The sequence below is a fragment of the Bos indicus x Bos taurus genome, chromosome 3 (genome assembly GCF_003369695.1).
Source record: "Bos indicus x Bos taurus breed Angus x Brahman F1 hybrid chromosome 3, Bos_hybrid_MaternalHap_v2.0, whole genome shotgun sequence".
NCBI lineage: Eukaryota > Metazoa > Chordata > Mammalia > Artiodactyla > Bovidae > Bos > Bos indicus x Bos taurus.
This window is the reverse complement of record NC_040078.1, coordinates 1,973,119-1,991,666: the sequence shown is the minus strand read 5'-3', so window position 1 is coordinate 1,991,666 and position 18,548 is coordinate 1,973,119. Positions and strand designations below refer to the sequence as shown.

Sequence of the window (18,548 nt, the reverse complement as noted above, 5' to 3'; positions counted from 1 at the left end):
GGCCAAAAAACACTAGAAACAGAAAATCTTAAAAATAGCCAGAGAGACAAGACTGATTATTTATGAAAAAAGGATAATTAGATTGGTAACTGCCTTCTCAAATCAACAACAAAAGCAGAAGGCAGTAGAATAATATCTTCAGTGCACTGAGAGAAAATAACTATTGATTTAAAATTGTATACTTAGTGAAATTATCTTTCAAGAACAAGAATGAAGTAAGGATTTTGTTTTAAACACAAACTGACAGAATATCCCACCAACAGACCATTACTAAAGAAAACTTTATTTAGAAAGGAGAGGACTCTTACACTATAGTTGGGAATGTAAATTGTCACAGCCACTATGGAGAACAGTATGGAGGCTCCTTAAAAAAATAAAAGTGGAACTATCATATGACCCAGAAATGCCACTCCTAAGTATATACCTGGAGAAAACCATAATTCAGCAAGATGCATGCACCCCAATATTCATTGCAGCACCATTTCCAATAGCCAAGACACAGAAGCAATTAAATGTCCATAAACAGAGGAATGGATAAAGATGTAGTACCTATATACAATGGAATACTATTCAGTCAGAGAAAAGAAGGAAATAAGGCTATTCACAGCAATATGGATGGACCTAGAAATTGTCATACTGAATGAATTAAGACAGAGAGAGACAAATATTATATGATATTGCTTATATGTGGGATCTTAAAAAGGAGTATAAATGAACTTATTTACAAAACAGAAGTAGAGTCACAGATATATAAAACATATTTATGGTTACCAGGGGATATAGGGGCAGAGGGATAAACTGGGAGATGGAGACTGACATATACATACTGCTGCTGCTGCTGCTAAGTCGCTTCAGTCGTGTACTACTCTGCACAACCCCATAGACGGCAGCCCACCAGGCTTCCCCATCCCTGGGATTCTCCAGGCAAGAACACTGGAGTGGGTTGCCATTTCCTTCTCCAATGCATGAAAGTGAAAAGTGAAAGTGAAGTCGGTCAGTTGTGTCTGACTCTAGCGACCCCGTGGACTGCAGCCTACCAGGCTCCTCCACCCATGGAATTTTCTAGGCAAAAGTACTGGAGTGGGGTGCCATTGCCTTCTCCACCGATATACATACTACTATATATAAAATTGGAGAAAGTGATGGCACCCCACTCCAGTACTCTTGCCTGGAAAATCCCATGGACGGAGGAGCCTGGTGGGATGCAGTCCAGGGGGTCACTAAGAGTCGGACACGACTGAGCGACTTCACTTTCACTTTTCACTTTCATGCATTGGAGAAGGAAATGGCAACCCACTCCAGTGTTCTTGCCTGGAGAATCCCAGGGACAGGGGAGCCTGGTGGGCTGCTGTCTATGTGGTCGCATAGAGTCGGACACGACTGAAGTGACTTATCAGCATATATAAAATAGGTAACTAATAAGGACCTACTGTATAGCACAGGGAACTCTACTCAATACTTTGTAATGGCCTATATGGGAAAGAATCTTGAAAAAAAGTAGGTATATGTATATGTATAACTGATGCAATTTGCTGCAACAAACAATATTGTAAATCAACTATACTCCAATAAAAATTAAAAACAAATAAATACAAAAAGAAAAGAAGGGAGAAGATTTCAAAAGCAGATCTGAAATGTAGAAAGAAAAGGTGTAGGTGATTCTAAACAAACAAGTCAAATACCATATTTTAAAGCTGAAAGGTAAGATAGAAATTTAAAAATGGATAAAATAGCAGAAAGTTCAAAGGAGGTAATCCGAGTTAAACTGTTTTAGTGTATAAGTTAAATCTACATATAAACGTTTTTAGTTAACTATTAAAAGAAGAAAATTGAGTCCAGATGATTTAAGCAAGGACTGAATTTTCATTCAACCAGGACCCTAAAGTCTAGAACTCCTTTGAGAGGACCTGGCCAGGAAGAGAGGATTAAGAGTTCTCTGGAGGTATCACCTATATTGCTAACAAAGGGCTTCCCTGGTGGCTCAGCTGGTTAAAAAAATAATCTGCCTACAATGCAGGAGACCCTGGTTCAATCACTGGTTTGGGAAGATCCCCTGGAGAAAGGGGAAGGCAACCCACTCCAGTATTCTTGCCTGGAGAATTCCATGGGCTGAGGAGCCTGGTGGGCTGCAGTCCATGGGGTCGCAAAGAATTGGACCTGACTGAGAGAGTAACACTCAACTTTCACTTTGCTAACAAAGGTTTTAAGTTGCCTTCTCTAAATTATGATGCTGTGGAATTTTCCAAATCTCCTCAGAATTTAATCTTCCCAATACAGTTTCTTTCTTCCCTTCCCCAAATACCATTTCTAGCAGCAAATGCTTGGACCCTTTTTGAAAATGAACTACGAACCCTTCCATTGTCCCAGCATCTGTCCTACTCCTCATGTCTGTGCAGAGTCGTAAGAGTGGCCACAGAAAGCTTACTAAAATCTATAAAAACATACACTACACTTGGTCAGTACTTGCCTCTAGTCCCACAGTATTCATTCTCCATTACAGTAGTTAAGAAAATCTGAGGAGGCCATGGATTGTATGATTTTTTTTTCTATTCAGATCATTTAATGACAGGTCATGATTAAACATAGTTATAATAAATCATGAGTTCTTGATAACCAATGTAGGTGACAATGCTTTATTTAAACATTACAACCAAATTCAATTTATATGTCTGATACCAAAAAAAAAGTCATGGGCAACATGATACAAACATTTAAATTTTGATGCCACAGACAAGGCTCAAAACAACTGGACAGGCAACGACCATGAAGCAGCTTTCCGAGCTTTCTTGGCCTGTGGTTCCTTCTATTCCCTTTTCCTTTATTCCCACAAAGAAAATTCTCACTGGATAGTGCCTAATACGTTTGTTAATATAGAGTGACTTTTTTGGAAGCCAAGGTAAGAGACAAGCTATCTGAATCTCTTTTAGCCTTCCCCAAAGAAATGGGCCAGACTACATGGACCTGTATCCTGCCTCACCAAGAAATAAAACTTTTAACTAAACGGCCTCATGGCTCCCTCTATATCTGGCCACTCTCAGTTCTATCTAAAATCACCAAATGCAGTGAAGATGCCGGATTGTTCATTCCAGGCAGGTCACCCCAAGCTTCGGAATTCTGAGTCTACAGGAATTTGTTATTTGGCTCAGAAATTCCTTCTCAGGAAGGATTCTAAAATCTAAAGCACATTTTTATCAAAACCTTTTCTCAACTCCAGCATGGCTAATGAAAATCTCCTTGAATAGAACTGACTTCTGCTCACAGCAGCATTTGAGGACCAATGCTTGGCAAGAGGAAGACCCCACAGTGCTTGTCCCCACAGGTTCATTCCAGGGATGTCATGAGTGAGCATCACCTCCAGGACTCTTCTCCCAGATGTTGGGCTGATTCCAGTCCCACAAGTATTGTAGGAATTAGAAAGAACCCTCAAGAGATAGTCAGAAGGCCTGGCTCTATGATTTAAAAACTCATTTGACAATAGGCACATCACTTAGCCTTTGTCAGTTTCAGTTTTACCGTCTGTTTGATGGGATCAGCACATTCACCCTGCCTTTATCATAGAGGTCACTGTGAGACAGTCAAATGAGATAATGCACGTCAAAGTGTTTTGTAAACAGTAATACACCATAAAAATAATACAAACTTTATTCTTATCACCCTCTTAAAGCAGCTCACACTATCCTTGCTCCATCCTCACATTAAAAGTCCCTTACTCAGTGGAAACAGTGTCAGACTTTATTTTTTGGGCTCCAAAATCACTGCAGATGGTGACTGCAGCCATGAAATTAAAAGACACTTACTCCTTGGAAGGAAAATTATGACCAACCTAGATAGCGTATTCAAAAGCAGAGGTGTTACTTTGCCAACAAAGGTTCGTCTAGTCAAGGCTATGGTTTTTCCTGTGGTCATGTATGGATGTGAGAGTTGGACTGTAAAGAAGGCTGAGCACCGAAGAGTTGATGCTTTTGAACTGTGGTGTTGGAGAAGACTCTTGAGAGTCCCTTGGACTGCAAGGAGATCCAACCAGCCCATTCTGAAGGAGATCAGCCCTGGGATTTCTTTGGAAGGAATGATGCTAAACTCCAGTACTTTGGCCACCTCATGGGAAGAGTTGACTCATTGGAAAAGACTGTGATGCTGGGAGGGATTGGGGGCAGGAGGAGAAGGGGACGACAGAGGATGAGATGGCTGGATGGCATCACTGACTCGATGGACTTGAGTCTGAGTGAACTCCAGGAGTTGGTGATGGACAGGGAGGCCTGGCATGCTGTGATTCATAGGGTCGCAGAGAGTCGGACACGACTGAGCGACTGAACTGAACTGAACTGAACTGAACTGACTCAGAGCTTCATTGAACAATTTCCCAGGTGAAAAGGAGGAAGGATCCAGGCAGGAAAAATCTAGGCAGTTTTTTTAAGTACCTGGCCCCCATTTTGGTGAATTTGGATCTCTACATTCTATAAATCAATTTCAAAACCCTGTAAGATTGTGGCAGCATTTAAATCTGATGTTGGAAGGATATGTAACAGATTTTTATTATTTTTGCTCATTCAGTTTGGGTCTTAAGGAGGAAGTAGGTGTTGACCAGTCAGGCTGTGATTTGAATGTTTCAAAAATGACTTATTTTTGCCATTCCCCCAAAGGTCTTGTTTATTTCTATTCATGATCTAAATTTTGCTCAGAATGACATCAGGGGAATGAGAAAATTACCTGCAATTCTTGTCAGATCTGAAATGGTCACAACAGGATCTCTGTTCCAGGACTGGAAGCGTTGGGAGCAGCCTCCTAGGGCGGGCTCCTGGCCGTCCTTTCCCTCTGCCTTGCACAGCTCTCCTACCCCTGGAGCCTGGTCAGCCAGTCACCACCATCCTAGTGAGACTGCTGGGGCTTCACCACTTTCAGGCCCAAGGGAGTATGAGAAACCTCACCAGGACATCTGAAGAAAAATATTTGAAGCCCAAGGAACCCTCAGGACTAAGTGTTTGGGGCACATGATGAGGTAAGATCTAGTGTAAGATTTTCCAAATACATGTGATCACAGGACTCTCCTGAAATACATGTTAAAAGTACAAATCCTAGCTCCAGACTCATCCTATCAGTCTCCTGGGCAGGGCCCAACAATACATTTTTAACAGCAATCAGGTAATTTATACGGTTAGACAATTTGGGAAAATGCCAGTCCAAAAGAAAAGACTCAATTAGGTTTTTGACTTCACTAATGGCGGCATCTCCATCTATAAAGAAAAGAGGGGGTGGGTTACAATGCAATCAGTGACCTCAGCCTCTCTCAAAGGCTGCCTAAGCTCTGACTGGATTACCTGTATGAAGTCTTTCAGACTTTTTAGAAATATTTACAGATGTGGCTAGGTCTAGATGTTCCTTAGGCTAGAGTGACAGCCATTTGCCATGCCCAGTTTGCACAGTCTGCCTGGTGTGGAAAGGGAGACTGGCCAACACTCCATGGCCGCAGAACGAACCCCTGGAGGAGCAGATGGAGAGCACCCCATGAGCACCAGGTCCATGGCAAATTCTCCCAGCTTCCTCATGAGCCTGCATGGCCTAGAGAAGTTCATCTGCCTGCCATCTGCCTCCTTGTGCCCTCATCCAACATGTCCCTGACTCAGCTGTGACTCACAGGCAAACACGCTCCTACATCATCCTACTCAGCCCTCTGCCTCTCACCCCTCCCTATTCCAACTCACCTCTTTCAGCTCAGATTTCTTAATACTGGCTTTTCAGATCACTGAGCATGTCTTTAAATAGGATGGATGGACAAATACACACAACACTTAGATATCAAAATATACCCATTTAAATAAAAAACTTTAATTCTCTGGGTTTGTTGTAATTTATCCATAGCAGTATTTCATATTATACATATAAAATCTCCCAATTCTTTCTTGGGCATTTCTTGTTTCCTCTATTCAGTTGCAGCGTCCCCATGGACAGAGTGGGCTTTCCACGTGGCTCAGTGGTAAAGAATCCAACTGCCAAAGCAGGAGACGCAGGAGATGAGGCTCAGTCCCTGGGTCGGGAAGATCCCCTGGAGGAGGAAATGGTGACCCACTTCAGTATTCTTTCCTGGGAAACCCCAAGGGCAGAGGAGCCTGGCGGGCTACAATCCATGAGGTTGCAAAGAGTTGGACCTGACTGAGTGACTGAGCACGCACGCATGCATGGACAGAGATCTTGTCTTACACAAGCCTAATATTTTACCCCCAATAAAACGAAGGAAGCTAATATGTGTAAGCACTTTCTACACAGGACTAGTCGGGGGAAAAGAAACAGAAGGATGTGCTGAGAAAAGCCAGGGTGCTGAGGATGGCCAGCTTTGCCTTTACTTGTCCGGTCAGACTTATCTCTTGTCCACATACCCAGAAATGACTGTTTTCTCTCTTGACCAGAAACCTGGAGGTCTGAGTGATTTATGCAGCCCTTCCGAGGACAACCTGGTCCCATGTACCCAGGTTATTTCGGTAATCTGTTATCATCTTTGTATTTTTTATTGTCTGTCGGTAGTTTTGTTGCCTTCAGGTTTCCGATTTTAATAATTCTTTCCCATGGCTCCCTTCACCAAAATCATACATGCCCCCGGCTAATGAAAGCAGTATTTTTGGTCTCTGCAGCTGGTGCTATGGGGCTCTTTGGTGGTGAATAGCCTGACACAGTGCTCAGTATGAAGAAATAATAACTACTTCAGCTACCCAAGATTCTCCAAAATTGCCTGAGCAATTTAAAATCCAAAGCTGGTGACTAAGAATTGGTGTTTTAATCATCTTTTCCAGTGGAAATGGGGCCCAAACAGACAGATGAGACCTAGGCTTTCAGATGACAAGGACTAAAAGCTCAGCAAGTCTAAAAACTCAGCACCAGGGTTATGGCTTGTGTCTTCCAGCCCTTGGAAGTGCCAGCAGTGGACTGAATTGTCCTCCTGGTTCAACTCATACAGGCCAAGGCCATTATGAAGTCTTTTGGCAGGCCAATTCTACCCCCAGCAATGGTATCAACTCATCCTTCTGACTCTCACCCAGTCACTTATTATTTCATTGCACACATAGAACTGGTTTGGAAATGCCATGAATTAAATGGATATCAGTGCAATGGTACTCTGAGAAAAGGGCCTAGCCCCAGTCAGGTGGTTCCGGAGAAGACCAAAGAGATGCTGAGGAAGAAACTTTCTTCAGCAGTTGTCCATGGATCCACAGACAGAGGATGGAGCCTGCTGAAGTAGAGGGATACAGAGACCAAGCAACACTGTCTGCCAGTGATTTGACCTAACCAAGTATCCCACCATAACAGTGTGGGGTGAAAAGCTTTGACAAAAGTCTGTCAAAGAAAGTAGAGACCAGCACTCACCTAAGGTTAGAATTTTGGGGGTTAAATATTCAGACAAGAAAAAAAAAAAAAAAAACTCAGCTTTTTCCTTGAAGAAAACTGAACATTTAAAGAGTGAACCAGCTTCTCATGCCTTGGGTAGCAATCAGCAATTTGGGCTGGGCTCAGCGAGGCAATTCTTCTTTTGGTTTTATCTGGGATCACTCATGTTTGCAATCAGCTGAGAGTTGATAGGCTGCCAGTTAGAGTGATGGGGTAACTGGGCCCTTTCATCATGCAGCAGGCCAGCCAGGCTAATTTACCTGGTGGTGATGCACGGTTCCCAAAAGCAGCAAGAGAGGATAAATTCCCTCATGCACAAGAATCTGTCAAGTTTCTGCTTCTATCATATCTGTTATTAGGCCACTGGCTAAATCAAATAATATGGCCAATCCCAAATCAAGGGGTTGAGAAATAGACGGCACCTCTTGATGAGAAGAGAAGAGTTTGTAGCCTTTTTTTTTTTTTTTTTTTACCAATCTATACAAATTATGAAATCCAGAGAGTCCTAGATTTGAGATTTAAGCAAAATCTATCCTTCAGGCAGGGGCAGGAGTAGAAAAGGGCTTCCCAGATGGTGCTAGTGTTAAAGAACCCACCTGCCAATGCCAGAGACAAACCAGAGAAGCAGGTTTGACCCCTGGGTTGGGAAGATCCCCTGGAGGAGGGCATGGCAACCCACTCCAGTATTCTTGCCTAGAGAATCCCATGGACAGAGGAGCCTGGTGGGTTACAGTCTATGGGGTCGCAAAGAGTCAGACATGACTGAAGCGACTTAGCATGCACACACGGAGAAGGAAGTGCTCCTTCCTGAGAAAGCAATATCCCTCATCTCCCAAGAGCATCTAGAGTGGCAGCCTGGTGAGGCCCAGGGATGCCTGCTCCACACTCAGGTGTCCTGGGGTGATGAAACTGGGCTGGGCAGGAACAACTCATGGTAAATGAAGTCTAAAACACGCAGAAGAGCCAGCAGAGCCTGTGGAGGAAATGGCCCATATTCAACATATAGTGAGACCATACATTCTTTTCTTCTTAGATTCTTTCTCATTTTTCTTTCTTTTGCTTTATTCTCTTCTCTTTTTTTCCCCTCTTCTCTTTCATATGTGTATTTTAAACATTTATCAAAAGGCACCTGATGACAACCTAATCAAGAGTGCAGAGGGACACGGGGCTCTGTGTGTGGCACCAACCTGTGGACAGTCCAGGAAAGGGGAGGACGAGAAGAGCCCTTGATGTCCAAGACTCACGTCGCTATGACAAAAGAGAAAAAGCAGTTCATGTTCTCAGAATGAAAAAAAGAAACACCACTTTGACAGCTCTTGTTTTGTTCCAGCCAAGAACTGTCATTAGGAACAGCAAATTGAAGTCATTTCTGTGATTGTCCAGCAGGTCATGGTCACTGAGCTCACCACAGGCCTGATTTCAGTGTAACAACAGTCATTGACAAGTGACTGGGAAGTGATGGGGCTAAAAGGTGTATTTTGCCTGAAGCTATCTTCCACTGTGGGTGAAGGCCTTCTAATAGTAGTAATCGGTTCTGTTTCTAAGCACAGCACAGGAGGTATGGAAAAGCAGACTGTAGTATAGGCATTATCTGGAGATTAGCAGTCCAGAACTAACTCTCTTTCAGAAATGGAAAAGGAATCCTGGTTTGGCTAAGGGAGGAGACAGGGCGGGATGAACTCTGTGGGTGAGAAACTCCATGTGTAGGAATGCGTTCACCTGTACTTGTTTTCTTGATAAATTTCTCAAACTAGTTAGATGGGCACTGAGGTTTGCAATCAGCCTCCCTTAAAGGCTGCCCCCCATCCCTTGCCAAAGCAAAGATCAGCAAATCTTCCAAGGTGGTGGCCCAAGAAGGTCCAGGGCCTGCTGGCTCTTGGATTTGTGTCTTGTTCCCATGTTCTGTTCCCAATTCCTAGTCATTCAGAGAGTTGTCTTGAAAACAAACATCAGACCACAAGGGACATCCTGGTTGGAAAGTCACTCTGGGGAAAGAACAGAAAAAGCCTGATTAAAGAAACACAACCAATGGCTCCCTGGGAAGAATCCACACCTGTTCAGAGCCTAGCACACTCTGACTTTTAGGACATTTCATTAAGGTTGTGACTACTGCCCCTAAGCCTCAATTGGTGCCGAAGCCAACACACATCTCATAGAACTTAGTTCCATGACCACAGAAAAACTTCTCACCCCTTTGGGGATAACTAAAATGTTTACATTTCCACAACAGTTGGTGTGGATGGTGCACCGTACAGCTGACATCACCTGAAAGTTCCTTCTCTACTCATAATACTTGGGTCATTGCAGGTTTTGTTTTGGAGGGGTTAATAATCATGCCAGAACCTTTTTATGTTCATGTTCTCTCCCCATACAAATGTGCTGCTTGGAACCATGAGAAAAACAAAACCACAAGAGAGGCAGGGTAACTGAGGAGGGGGCAGTAGCACCAGGCTTGGAGAGGGCCTCTGGAGCACAGAGGCACCCTGGAAACCCACAATGATCTGTGGTTTGTCCCCCAACAATCTCTCAGGTTCAGAGCTCACATTAGGGGGCTGCAGGATTCACTGGGCTGCTCTTGGCTTTTAGAGGGAAAACAATAAAGTCTAAAAAAGGCCACTTACACAGACAAATGAGTTGGGCAGGGCCGGAAAGATTTCCTTCACATATACAGGCACAGTACAGTTTACACTCAATAAAACGTCAAGGGAAAAAAAGAAGTGAGTTGTCCTTCATAAATACCAACGGCTTCTCTGGAATCTGGACTCTTCCGGCATTTGATGCAAGTTACAAACCCTCACCCTAAAGGGAGCAGGGGCTAGGGAGGAACGCACACATAAGCATGCATAGAGCATAGATCGTCAGAATGCAGACCTCAGAAACCCACCTAAAGGCCTGTGGTGGGAATGAAGCCCTAGAATCCCTGATGCTAAATGCTTCTTAAAGCTGGCCATTAATGCTAATCTGCTACACCTGCATATCTGCTACTTCTGCTTGTTTTCAACGCTCCGGGCTCCAAGCCCAGTTACTTCTTCCTGCCTGGGTAGAAGGAGGTGGGGGACAAACCAGCCTAACATCCGGATTCCCCAAGCAGGAGAGCCTGCTCTCTCCACCTGGGCCCCATCGGGTGTCTGCGCATCTAGGGCAGGGCCCTCCTGCTCTGTTCGCCTTCCTCCCCAGCCCCGTGGCCCCCGGTTGGCGATCGTGCCCACCGGCCCCCGGGGAGGCCGCCTGGGCCTCACCGTCTTCTTCGCCGGTGTCTCCTTCTTCCTCTTCTTCTCCGAGTTGCTGTGGTAGGGCAGGTCGCGGCCGCGGTAGGACGGGCCCCGGCTGAGCTCGAGCTCGCTGTAGGGAGGCAACGTGTCGTCGGGCGTGTCCTCCTCGTCGTCTGGAGGCGCGCCCGCCTCGTAGGTGGCCGGCGGCGACCAGGCGTAGTAGGAGGCGCTGCGAGGGCCGAGCTGTGAGCTCAGCTTCGACGGCGTCTCGAGGCTGCCGCCGCGGCTGGCGCCCTCTGGCCGCACCTGCCGCTCCAGCCCGGACCCGCGAAACGAGTGGTCGTACTTGGGCGTGGTGCCCGGCGTGCGGCTCACCAGGCGCGGCAAGTGCGCGTCGTCCGGCGGCCGCCGGCGCGGGGGGCTGTAGGACCAGCCGCGGTCCGCGTCGGTCAGTGGCTCCCGGCTGCGGCTCCGCGGCCCATAGTACTCCTCCAGCGAGCCGTCCTGGTAGAGGCCCCCGTGCGCCCGCGCCTCCGAGCGCTCGAGGCGGCTCCCGCCTCGGAGGTCCTGCTTGTTGCCGTCCGCCCTGCGGGACCGCGGGCCGTAGGAGTCGGCAAAGGCCGCGAGCTCATCCATGGAGACGGCCGGCACCCCGGTGGCGAAGTTCTTCCGGGACAGCATCTCCGATTTGGAGCGCTGCTGGCTGCGGACAGAGGAGGCGCTGGTCAGTCCTTGAAAGGCCCAGGTACCCAAGACCTGTCAGACGCGCGAGGCAGGGAGCTGAGCTGGGATCTAAGGACCCCATCGCGGCTGGGGCCTCGCTCAGGAGACTGCGCGGCCCGACACGGCTCTGCTCCTGGCTGGATGTATCACCCCAGGCACCTCTCACGCCTCAGAATCACAGCCAAGTCAAGGCGTCCGCCCATCTGGTGAGTTAGCGTTAAGGATTAACGGGTTGTGTGAAAAAAACCTCTTTGTGATCTACACGGTGCTGAAACACACGTGGGCCTTCTTTTGGCCATTATGATATGACCTCTGGTTGACAGCCTCCTGACTCACTTCTCACACCCTCGAAGCCGGCATGGGCGATGTGGCCTGCTGTCCAAACAGCTGTGGCCCACGGAGCCCTGTATTATTTGGTGATAAACAGAGAGGCCTTCTCCTTCCTCAGAGTGAAGGGCAAGTTACCTCGTGGGGCAACAGGCCAGAGGGACCCCGCAGTTGGTTCTTTGAGAGAAGAGCAATAGCTACTGTCCTTCGATATACAGGATAGGTGAGTGGGGAAGGTGCTATCGGGGCATTGGCCATACCAAACCAAACACACATCTTGTCCCTTCACATTCACTGGCCACATGACCCTGTGTAAGTCCCTTAGAAGTTTTTAAGTTTCAGTTTCCCCAGCTAAAACTGGGAGGACATTAATAGTACCTGCCTTTTGGAATTATGAGAATCAAATCCAACAGTATAACATAATTGGCATTTGACTTTTCACAAAACAAATGATCAAAAATGAGAGAGATGATGGGTGGGGTCTTTTAGAGGTTACAAGATAAAATATATGAGAAGGGCAGAGAAATGTCAACAGGGTTCATTAAGGGGTCTAGAGAATCCTCTTCAAAGAGCCTTGACTGATTACTTCTGCACATGGTGCCCCAAGCGTTCCCTTGCTTAATACATGTGGGAAAGGGGTGTTCAATAGGCACAGAGAGAGATGAGGCAAGATAACCTAGAAGGGCAGACAGAGATGTTCTCGGATCACTGCAGCCTCAGACCCATCCTGCCCCCCAGCTTTTGGCTCCTCATGCCCAGCACCGGAGCTGCCTTGCCACAGTTAGCCTCACCTGTGCCTGAAGCTCTCCCGATCCTCTTTGTTATACTCCATGGCCGAGGGCCCCCGGCTGGCCCCACTGCTGCCTCCCATGACCCCTGACCAGTAGTCAGGATTGCTCTCCAAGTCCCCAGACACAGGGAACTGCTTGTTCCGCATCTGATGGTAAGATTGGCGGAAACTGCTGTCCTCCTCATGCAGAGAGCTGAGTTCCGAGATGGTGTTGTTATCTGCAAGGACAAAAACTAGGCATGACAGAGCTTTCTACCTGTAGGACAGAACAGGAACTTGGTTAAGGGCTAACACTGGAATCTTTGGGAAACTCCCACCCGAGGGTCTCAGTCCTGTCCAGGGTGGGTTGTAGTCCTGAACTAATGGTATTTGTGTTCTCAGCTCAGCAGCAACTGGCTTCAGTTGGAAGCCTAGTTGCCGACAGAGGGGAGGCTTCCCACATGCTCTGTTCTTAGAATAGGAAAACAATTGTTATTGTTCCACCTAAGGCAGGCTTTCCAGAACTTAGGCTCTCTGCAGCTGGTCTCCTCCTAGTATATCATCATCCTCGCTCAAATATTTTGCTTCTTCTTGTTTAAATCAGTGATGAGCCATGATGATCCCAGCCATGAGGCAAAGGGGGCAAAAAGAGAGAAAAGCCACAGATCACAGTATCTTCCCTGCTGTTATCTGAGTCCCAAGATGGAGCCTTCAGAGCCAGTCCCATGCTGTGGTTCACACGCACCCCATCCCAGCTGCTGCTGCGCCCCTCCCCGCAGAGCAAGGAGCCCACAGGACAAAGAGAGTGTGCACACCCTGCTCCTGGATGTTCATCCAGGAATTTGGAATATTTTCCCTGAACAGTACCAAGCTCATTTCTGTGGCTTAAGTAGACCTCTTCACTCCCCAGACTGTTCAGGTGTATGTGGCCATGGATGGCCAGGATAGCTGTTTGGAAGTGTAGGAAGAAATGGGGAAGGCTAGGCTGCACTTATGGTCCATGGACCTCCACTTATGCTCTAGTCCCAGCCCAAAAATGTAAAAAGGGAGGGGATGGTCACAGCTTTCTCATTTTTTAGGGTGGCCTAAGTAGCTTTTCACAAAAGCACTTGTGAATAAGGACCAGAATCACAATTTGGAAAGAAAAAAAAAAAAACAAAAGAAACTATTTATTTAGAAAACTTTGAAATGGATTGAATTTCATATTACTTAAAAAATAAATCTAGCAAATCTATTTGTAATGTAACTGAATCCATTGAAAATCCATTGTTTTCTAAAAATCCTTTGAACTTCAAACTATTATCAGAATCAACAATTATAAGTTGTAGGGCCTGGCTGCCGAATGAGAGGTAAACTAAGATCAGATGTGGGAAGCACAAGTGTGTGTCTCATGTTCCCCTCTACTTTATCTCCTCCCTATCCCCAACAGTCCTTAGAGGAGCAGAGGAATTTTGCTGGCTCCCACCCCTGAAGGGAAGGGTGGGCCTCCCTGCACAGCATAAACACAATCTCCTTACGAGGACACAGGGCTGAGCAGGAATGCCATTCAGTTTGGTCATGTGATCAGTTGGTTTTGAATTATAATCTAAGTCTTTTGTTCCTCATAAGGAGAATGGTCTAGTGCCTGCCTATTTCAAAGGGAAATAACTCAGATCCTATTGATTAATAAAATCTTGTCTTCCTTTTCTCACGATGCCAGTGAATTCCAGTCTTCTGGGAACCCCACAGAAGAGAACTTTAAAATGCACCAAGTGTGTTTATTGGAAAATTACATTATTGGCTCAGAACTTGCCTTAAACTTCAGGGAATAATGGACATTTTTCATCTCTCCAGATGTGAGGGAGAGATGTTTCTCCATTCATATGATGGATAGTCCAGGATGTATGCTGTTCTGAAACTTCTGCCACAGTGAACGTGAACATCAACATCCCCCACTTCAGAGACACCTAGCAGTGGGACTCTAGGGCAGCAGAGGCAAACTTTGTGTAAAGGGCCAGGTAGTAAACACTGTGGGCTTTGCAAGTCTTCCTGTCACAACTATTCAACTCTGCTACTGCAATAGGAAAGGAATCATGGATAAGACAAGTAGATTGGCATGGCTGTGTTCCAAGAAAATTTACTTCAAAAATAGGAGGTGGAACATATGTGCCCTGGGAGCTGTGGTTTGCTGATTCCAGACTAAAATATCCCCAGAGCAAGCCCCTACTTACAGGGAGCAGGTGAATGAGGCTCACACATTCTGGGAAATTCATAGGCCTGACCCTGAAACTCCCATGCCTCACAGAATCTATTACTCCTTTGCCACACCTGCAACTAGGTGTGGCTCATTTTATGATGAGATCTTTAAGACCATCCCGTGGCCATGATCCATCCCAAGGTTTACTTTGCTCTTCGGGGATAGAACCTCTCAAAGTAAAGAGAACTTAGATTTCTGCTTCATCTCTGTGCAGTTATTGCAATGTGAACTTAGATTTCTGCTTCATCTCTGTGCAGTTATTGCAATGTGTAGGTTCCAAGAGCTCTGGGTTCAATTCTGGCACTGGCAGTGAGTACTGGCACTGGTTACTTTCCCCTCGGCCTCCCTTTCCTCCTCCATAAAATGAGGGAGGTACATTCAACAATCTCAGTCTCTTTCTTCCCGCTCCAACATCCTAAAGTCCCAAGAGTTAGAAGGCTGTGATCTTTGAATATAAACTGCTACTGCAGCCATAGCACCATCCACAGTTGGCTCCAAAGTTTCTAGTTTAGCAGCAAAGCACAGGACAGCAAACCACAGACCTGGGTTGTAGTCCTGATACTGTCATTTCCACCTTCTGGGCTTCAGTTTCTTCATCTGTTGACCCAGGCCACCCCTTGGACTCTTAAGATTCCTTGGTCATTACCTTCTGGCCAGCCAGGCCTTTGGAGACCACTTTAATCCAGGCAGACAGAAGACATCATCTCAACCGGGATCTACCCTTTATTTTTAACCTCTGTTTTTTCTCTGAGCTGTGAGTTCACAGATTTCCTCCACGGGCTTTCTCCTTGAACTCTGACTCTCTCTATGTCTGTCCCCTTATAGGGATCCATAACAACACTGTTACAACTAGCTTGTCAAGTGCAGTGACATCTGCATTCCTGACATTCCAATCTGGAGATGGTCTTTTTATAGCCAGTGTGGTGGGAGGAGGCAGCAATGGATGCAACTCAGACAGGATGAAATTAGAATCGCAAACTGGGAGGAATATGTTGTCCTTAATCTGAATCAAGTTCCTCTAGTCTGGGTCTGTTTTCCCAACAATGCCATTGAGTCTGGAGTTGGTTCCAAGACAAGGAGGGTTCAAAGAGAGCAATGTAGTGACCGCACTCCCACGCCTGCCAGCACCTCTGACAATTAGCCCATCCATGTCAGACCTGCCCTGTGTTGCTTTTCATGATAGACAGTAATTTGGAGTCCAAATCAAGAATCAGCTATGTCAGCGGCAAAGTCTCCATGGTCTGTGGGTGAGTTAAGCGTTGGGGCCCTGCCGCCTACAGACTCAATAATTAAAACATTCTTTTGACTTTTTGCTTGCCCCTCAGTCTCTGCCACTAGGTATCTGAAAGGAATGTAGGCATCTTTTTTATGAAATTCATTTGGCAGACTTGTTCTTTTACTTTCATTGATATGGCAAGTTGGCAGCTGGACTGTCATTCGAGGCTAGGGCCTTTCATGTTGGAAAAAACTGACACTGAAGCTTCCCCATTGTAAGCCATTATTTTGAATATATTTTAAAGGGAGTAGTAGGGAAAGGCTGTTTTAATAAAATGGTGCCAACCCCACTGCACAGCCCAGCAATACTGACTGCCCCATGCGAGAGGCAACAGAAGCCAAGATGGTACATGATGCTCTATTCTTTTTTTTAAAAATCCTATTATAGTTTATTATAGGATATTGGATATAGTTCCCTGTTATCACCCTATCCTTCATACCAGAACCCTTTTTTTCTTTCCTCCCTGTACTCAAAGCTACTTTCTTTAGCGTGGTGTCACCAGCAGCCCTACTAATTCTGACCCTGAAAGCTCAGGGCTCCCCATATATGGTCACCCCCAAATCCCTTTTAGCATGATGCACAGAACACATAAAACTAACAGATGCTCACATCTGCTTCTCATCCTTCTGGCTGGATCAAACTGAGCCAGCTCCTTCTCGACATAGTATAAGACCTTCATGGAGTCTCTCTCTTTGTCAGCTTGGATCCGGTAACCTTTGCGAACTGTTGAGAAACAAACAAGATAGTAAGCTGAAAAAAAATCAGGAAAAGGTGACTTCCATGTAACTTACCAGTAGAAAACATGGGTCCCAGATAGGGACCCATGTGATTCAACTCTTTTTTAAATCACCCAGAAACAGTAACCTATATTTCTATATATGGAACCATACCCTTTATCAGATGGTTCCATTAGAATGGAGGATTGGCACATCAAGAAAAAACTTCTGTTCCAGTAACCTCTCCTTCCTACTTCCTGACCTCTTATAGCTCCACTTAAAGATTATCTTCTCAAAGTTTGGGGGAGTATACTCACACTAAAAAAGACCACTTTCTAGACTAGGGATACAGATCACTCTACAGTCTGAGGATCATACCTTCACTTGGAAGCACATGTAGCTTTAAAACAGATACCCAAACGTCAGAGACCTTGACACAGGTGGCCTAAAAGCCTGTAGTTGCCTGTACAAAAATTCCATAACTAGGCGATGCCTAAGAGCTAATATTAGATTGCAGGCTTTATACACAGTAGAACAAAATAAAATGCATGGATTACTAATTATGGTTCCATTATTATTTCTTTAGCATTTTCCCCTTAGGAAAGGGAATACCATATTTTAGACATGATTAAGTCAATCTGCTGCAATGTGGTTACAGGCAGGTGCTATTTTCAGGGCTTAGTAAAAATAAAACAAAACTAAAGCGTGAGAGATAATACCATCCTCTACGTTCTCATCACTCACGTTGGCAGAGACAAAGGCTGCTGAAGCCTGGTATCACTTAAGCATCAACCTAATCCAATACCAGCCCCAAGGGTGATCAGACACAGACAGCTCTAATATTCACAGATAAAGAGAAAACAAGAAAGAGAAAGGACTGGGATGGGGACAGAACAGCAGGGGTGACAGACAAGGCCTGCGGGCACTGGGACGTGCTAGGCACCTCGCTACGTGCTTTCCGTGGACTCAGTCCTCGCAACTGCATAAGGAGTCAGCTGTTAGCAGCTGCGCTTCACGGACGAGGAAACTTTGGTTCAGAGCAGTTTTATAACTTGCTCAGCAATAAGTGGCAGTGCCGGGACTGGAATGTAGTCTGAAGGAAGCCCAACAATACTGGGCCACCGGTCTGTCTGGAGTCTGGGGCCAGAAGCAGCAGAGAGAGATGAAAGGAAGACAAAAAGGAAGAACCCAGAGGTGGACCTTGGGCATCCGAGGCACTGTCCTACCATGCAGCCAATTGGGACCATACAATGGGGATGGAAACAGATGACCCGCCCCCAACACTCTCTATTCCCAGAGCAGGGAAAATACCACAAGGAAACCACACAACTGCACGTGTCTCTGGAGAAAGTTCTGCGTTCTGCTCTCTGATTATGTTCCCCTGCTGTGGACATAGCCCCCTACACAAGCATGTATGTGGAAGATTAAAATATCATCTTTCACAGACTCTAATCACAGCCCTGGTGTTGAAAACTGGGAAGACGCCCACACATCCATTTGCAGGTGCACTGGTTTTCTCTATAAGCATAGGATGGACAGTCCACCTTCAGCTTCAATTGTGGAATTACTTTAAAAAATTAATGAATCTCAGCACACGCTTTTTAGTGACACCTTCTCCCAGAGGTTAGATCCTTAATCCTTATGCAGAAGCAATTATTAGCAGAAATGGTTTTATTTATAAGCCTCCACACCCTCCCATCTCTGCAGAGGCGTTTACAGAGTAGCACAGACAGTTCAATTAAAATGCAATTATCCCACGGAATTGCTATGTCTGTTCTGAGGTGTTTGTGTCTGATGAATAAAACACAGGGCTAGGAAGTGGGGAACTGGGCACCCTGTAGGCCACGAGGACCTCAAATAAGTGGTGACCTATCCAGGATTCAGTTTGCATGTCCACGAAATACAACTAATAATT

At 45.8% G+C, this 18,548-nt stretch overlaps 1 protein-coding gene and 1 long non-coding RNA gene across 6 annotated transcripts in view; one reads left to right on the top strand and one right to left on the bottom strand.

Moving 5' to 3' along the window:
- The window catches only part of LOC113883264, a 112,447-nt gene that overhangs the window by 56,007 nt on the left and 37,892 nt on the right, over nucleotides 1-18,548 (top strand). The gene's annotated exons all lie outside the window — the stretch shown is intronic.
- ILDR2 (immunoglobulin like domain containing receptor 2) overlaps nucleotides 7,727-18,548 on the bottom strand; it is a 66,742-nt gene continuing 55,920 nt past the window's right edge. For all 5 annotated transcript variants that reach the window (XM_027526719.1, XM_027526699.1, XM_027526681.1 and 2 more), the window contains 4 exons: nucleotides 16,527-16,640; nucleotides 12,428-12,644; nucleotides 10,614-11,289; nucleotides 7,727-9,359 (listed from right to left, as the gene is read on the bottom strand). In XM_027526719.1, coding sequence (XP_027382520.1) covers nucleotides 9,324-9,359; nucleotides 10,614-11,289; nucleotides 12,428-12,644; nucleotides 16,527-16,640 — 1,043 coding nt within the window. In that variant the 3' untranslated portion in view covers nucleotides 7,727-9,323. The remainder of the gene's footprint in view (nucleotides 9,360-10,613; nucleotides 11,290-12,427; nucleotides 12,645-16,526; nucleotides 16,641-18,548) is intronic.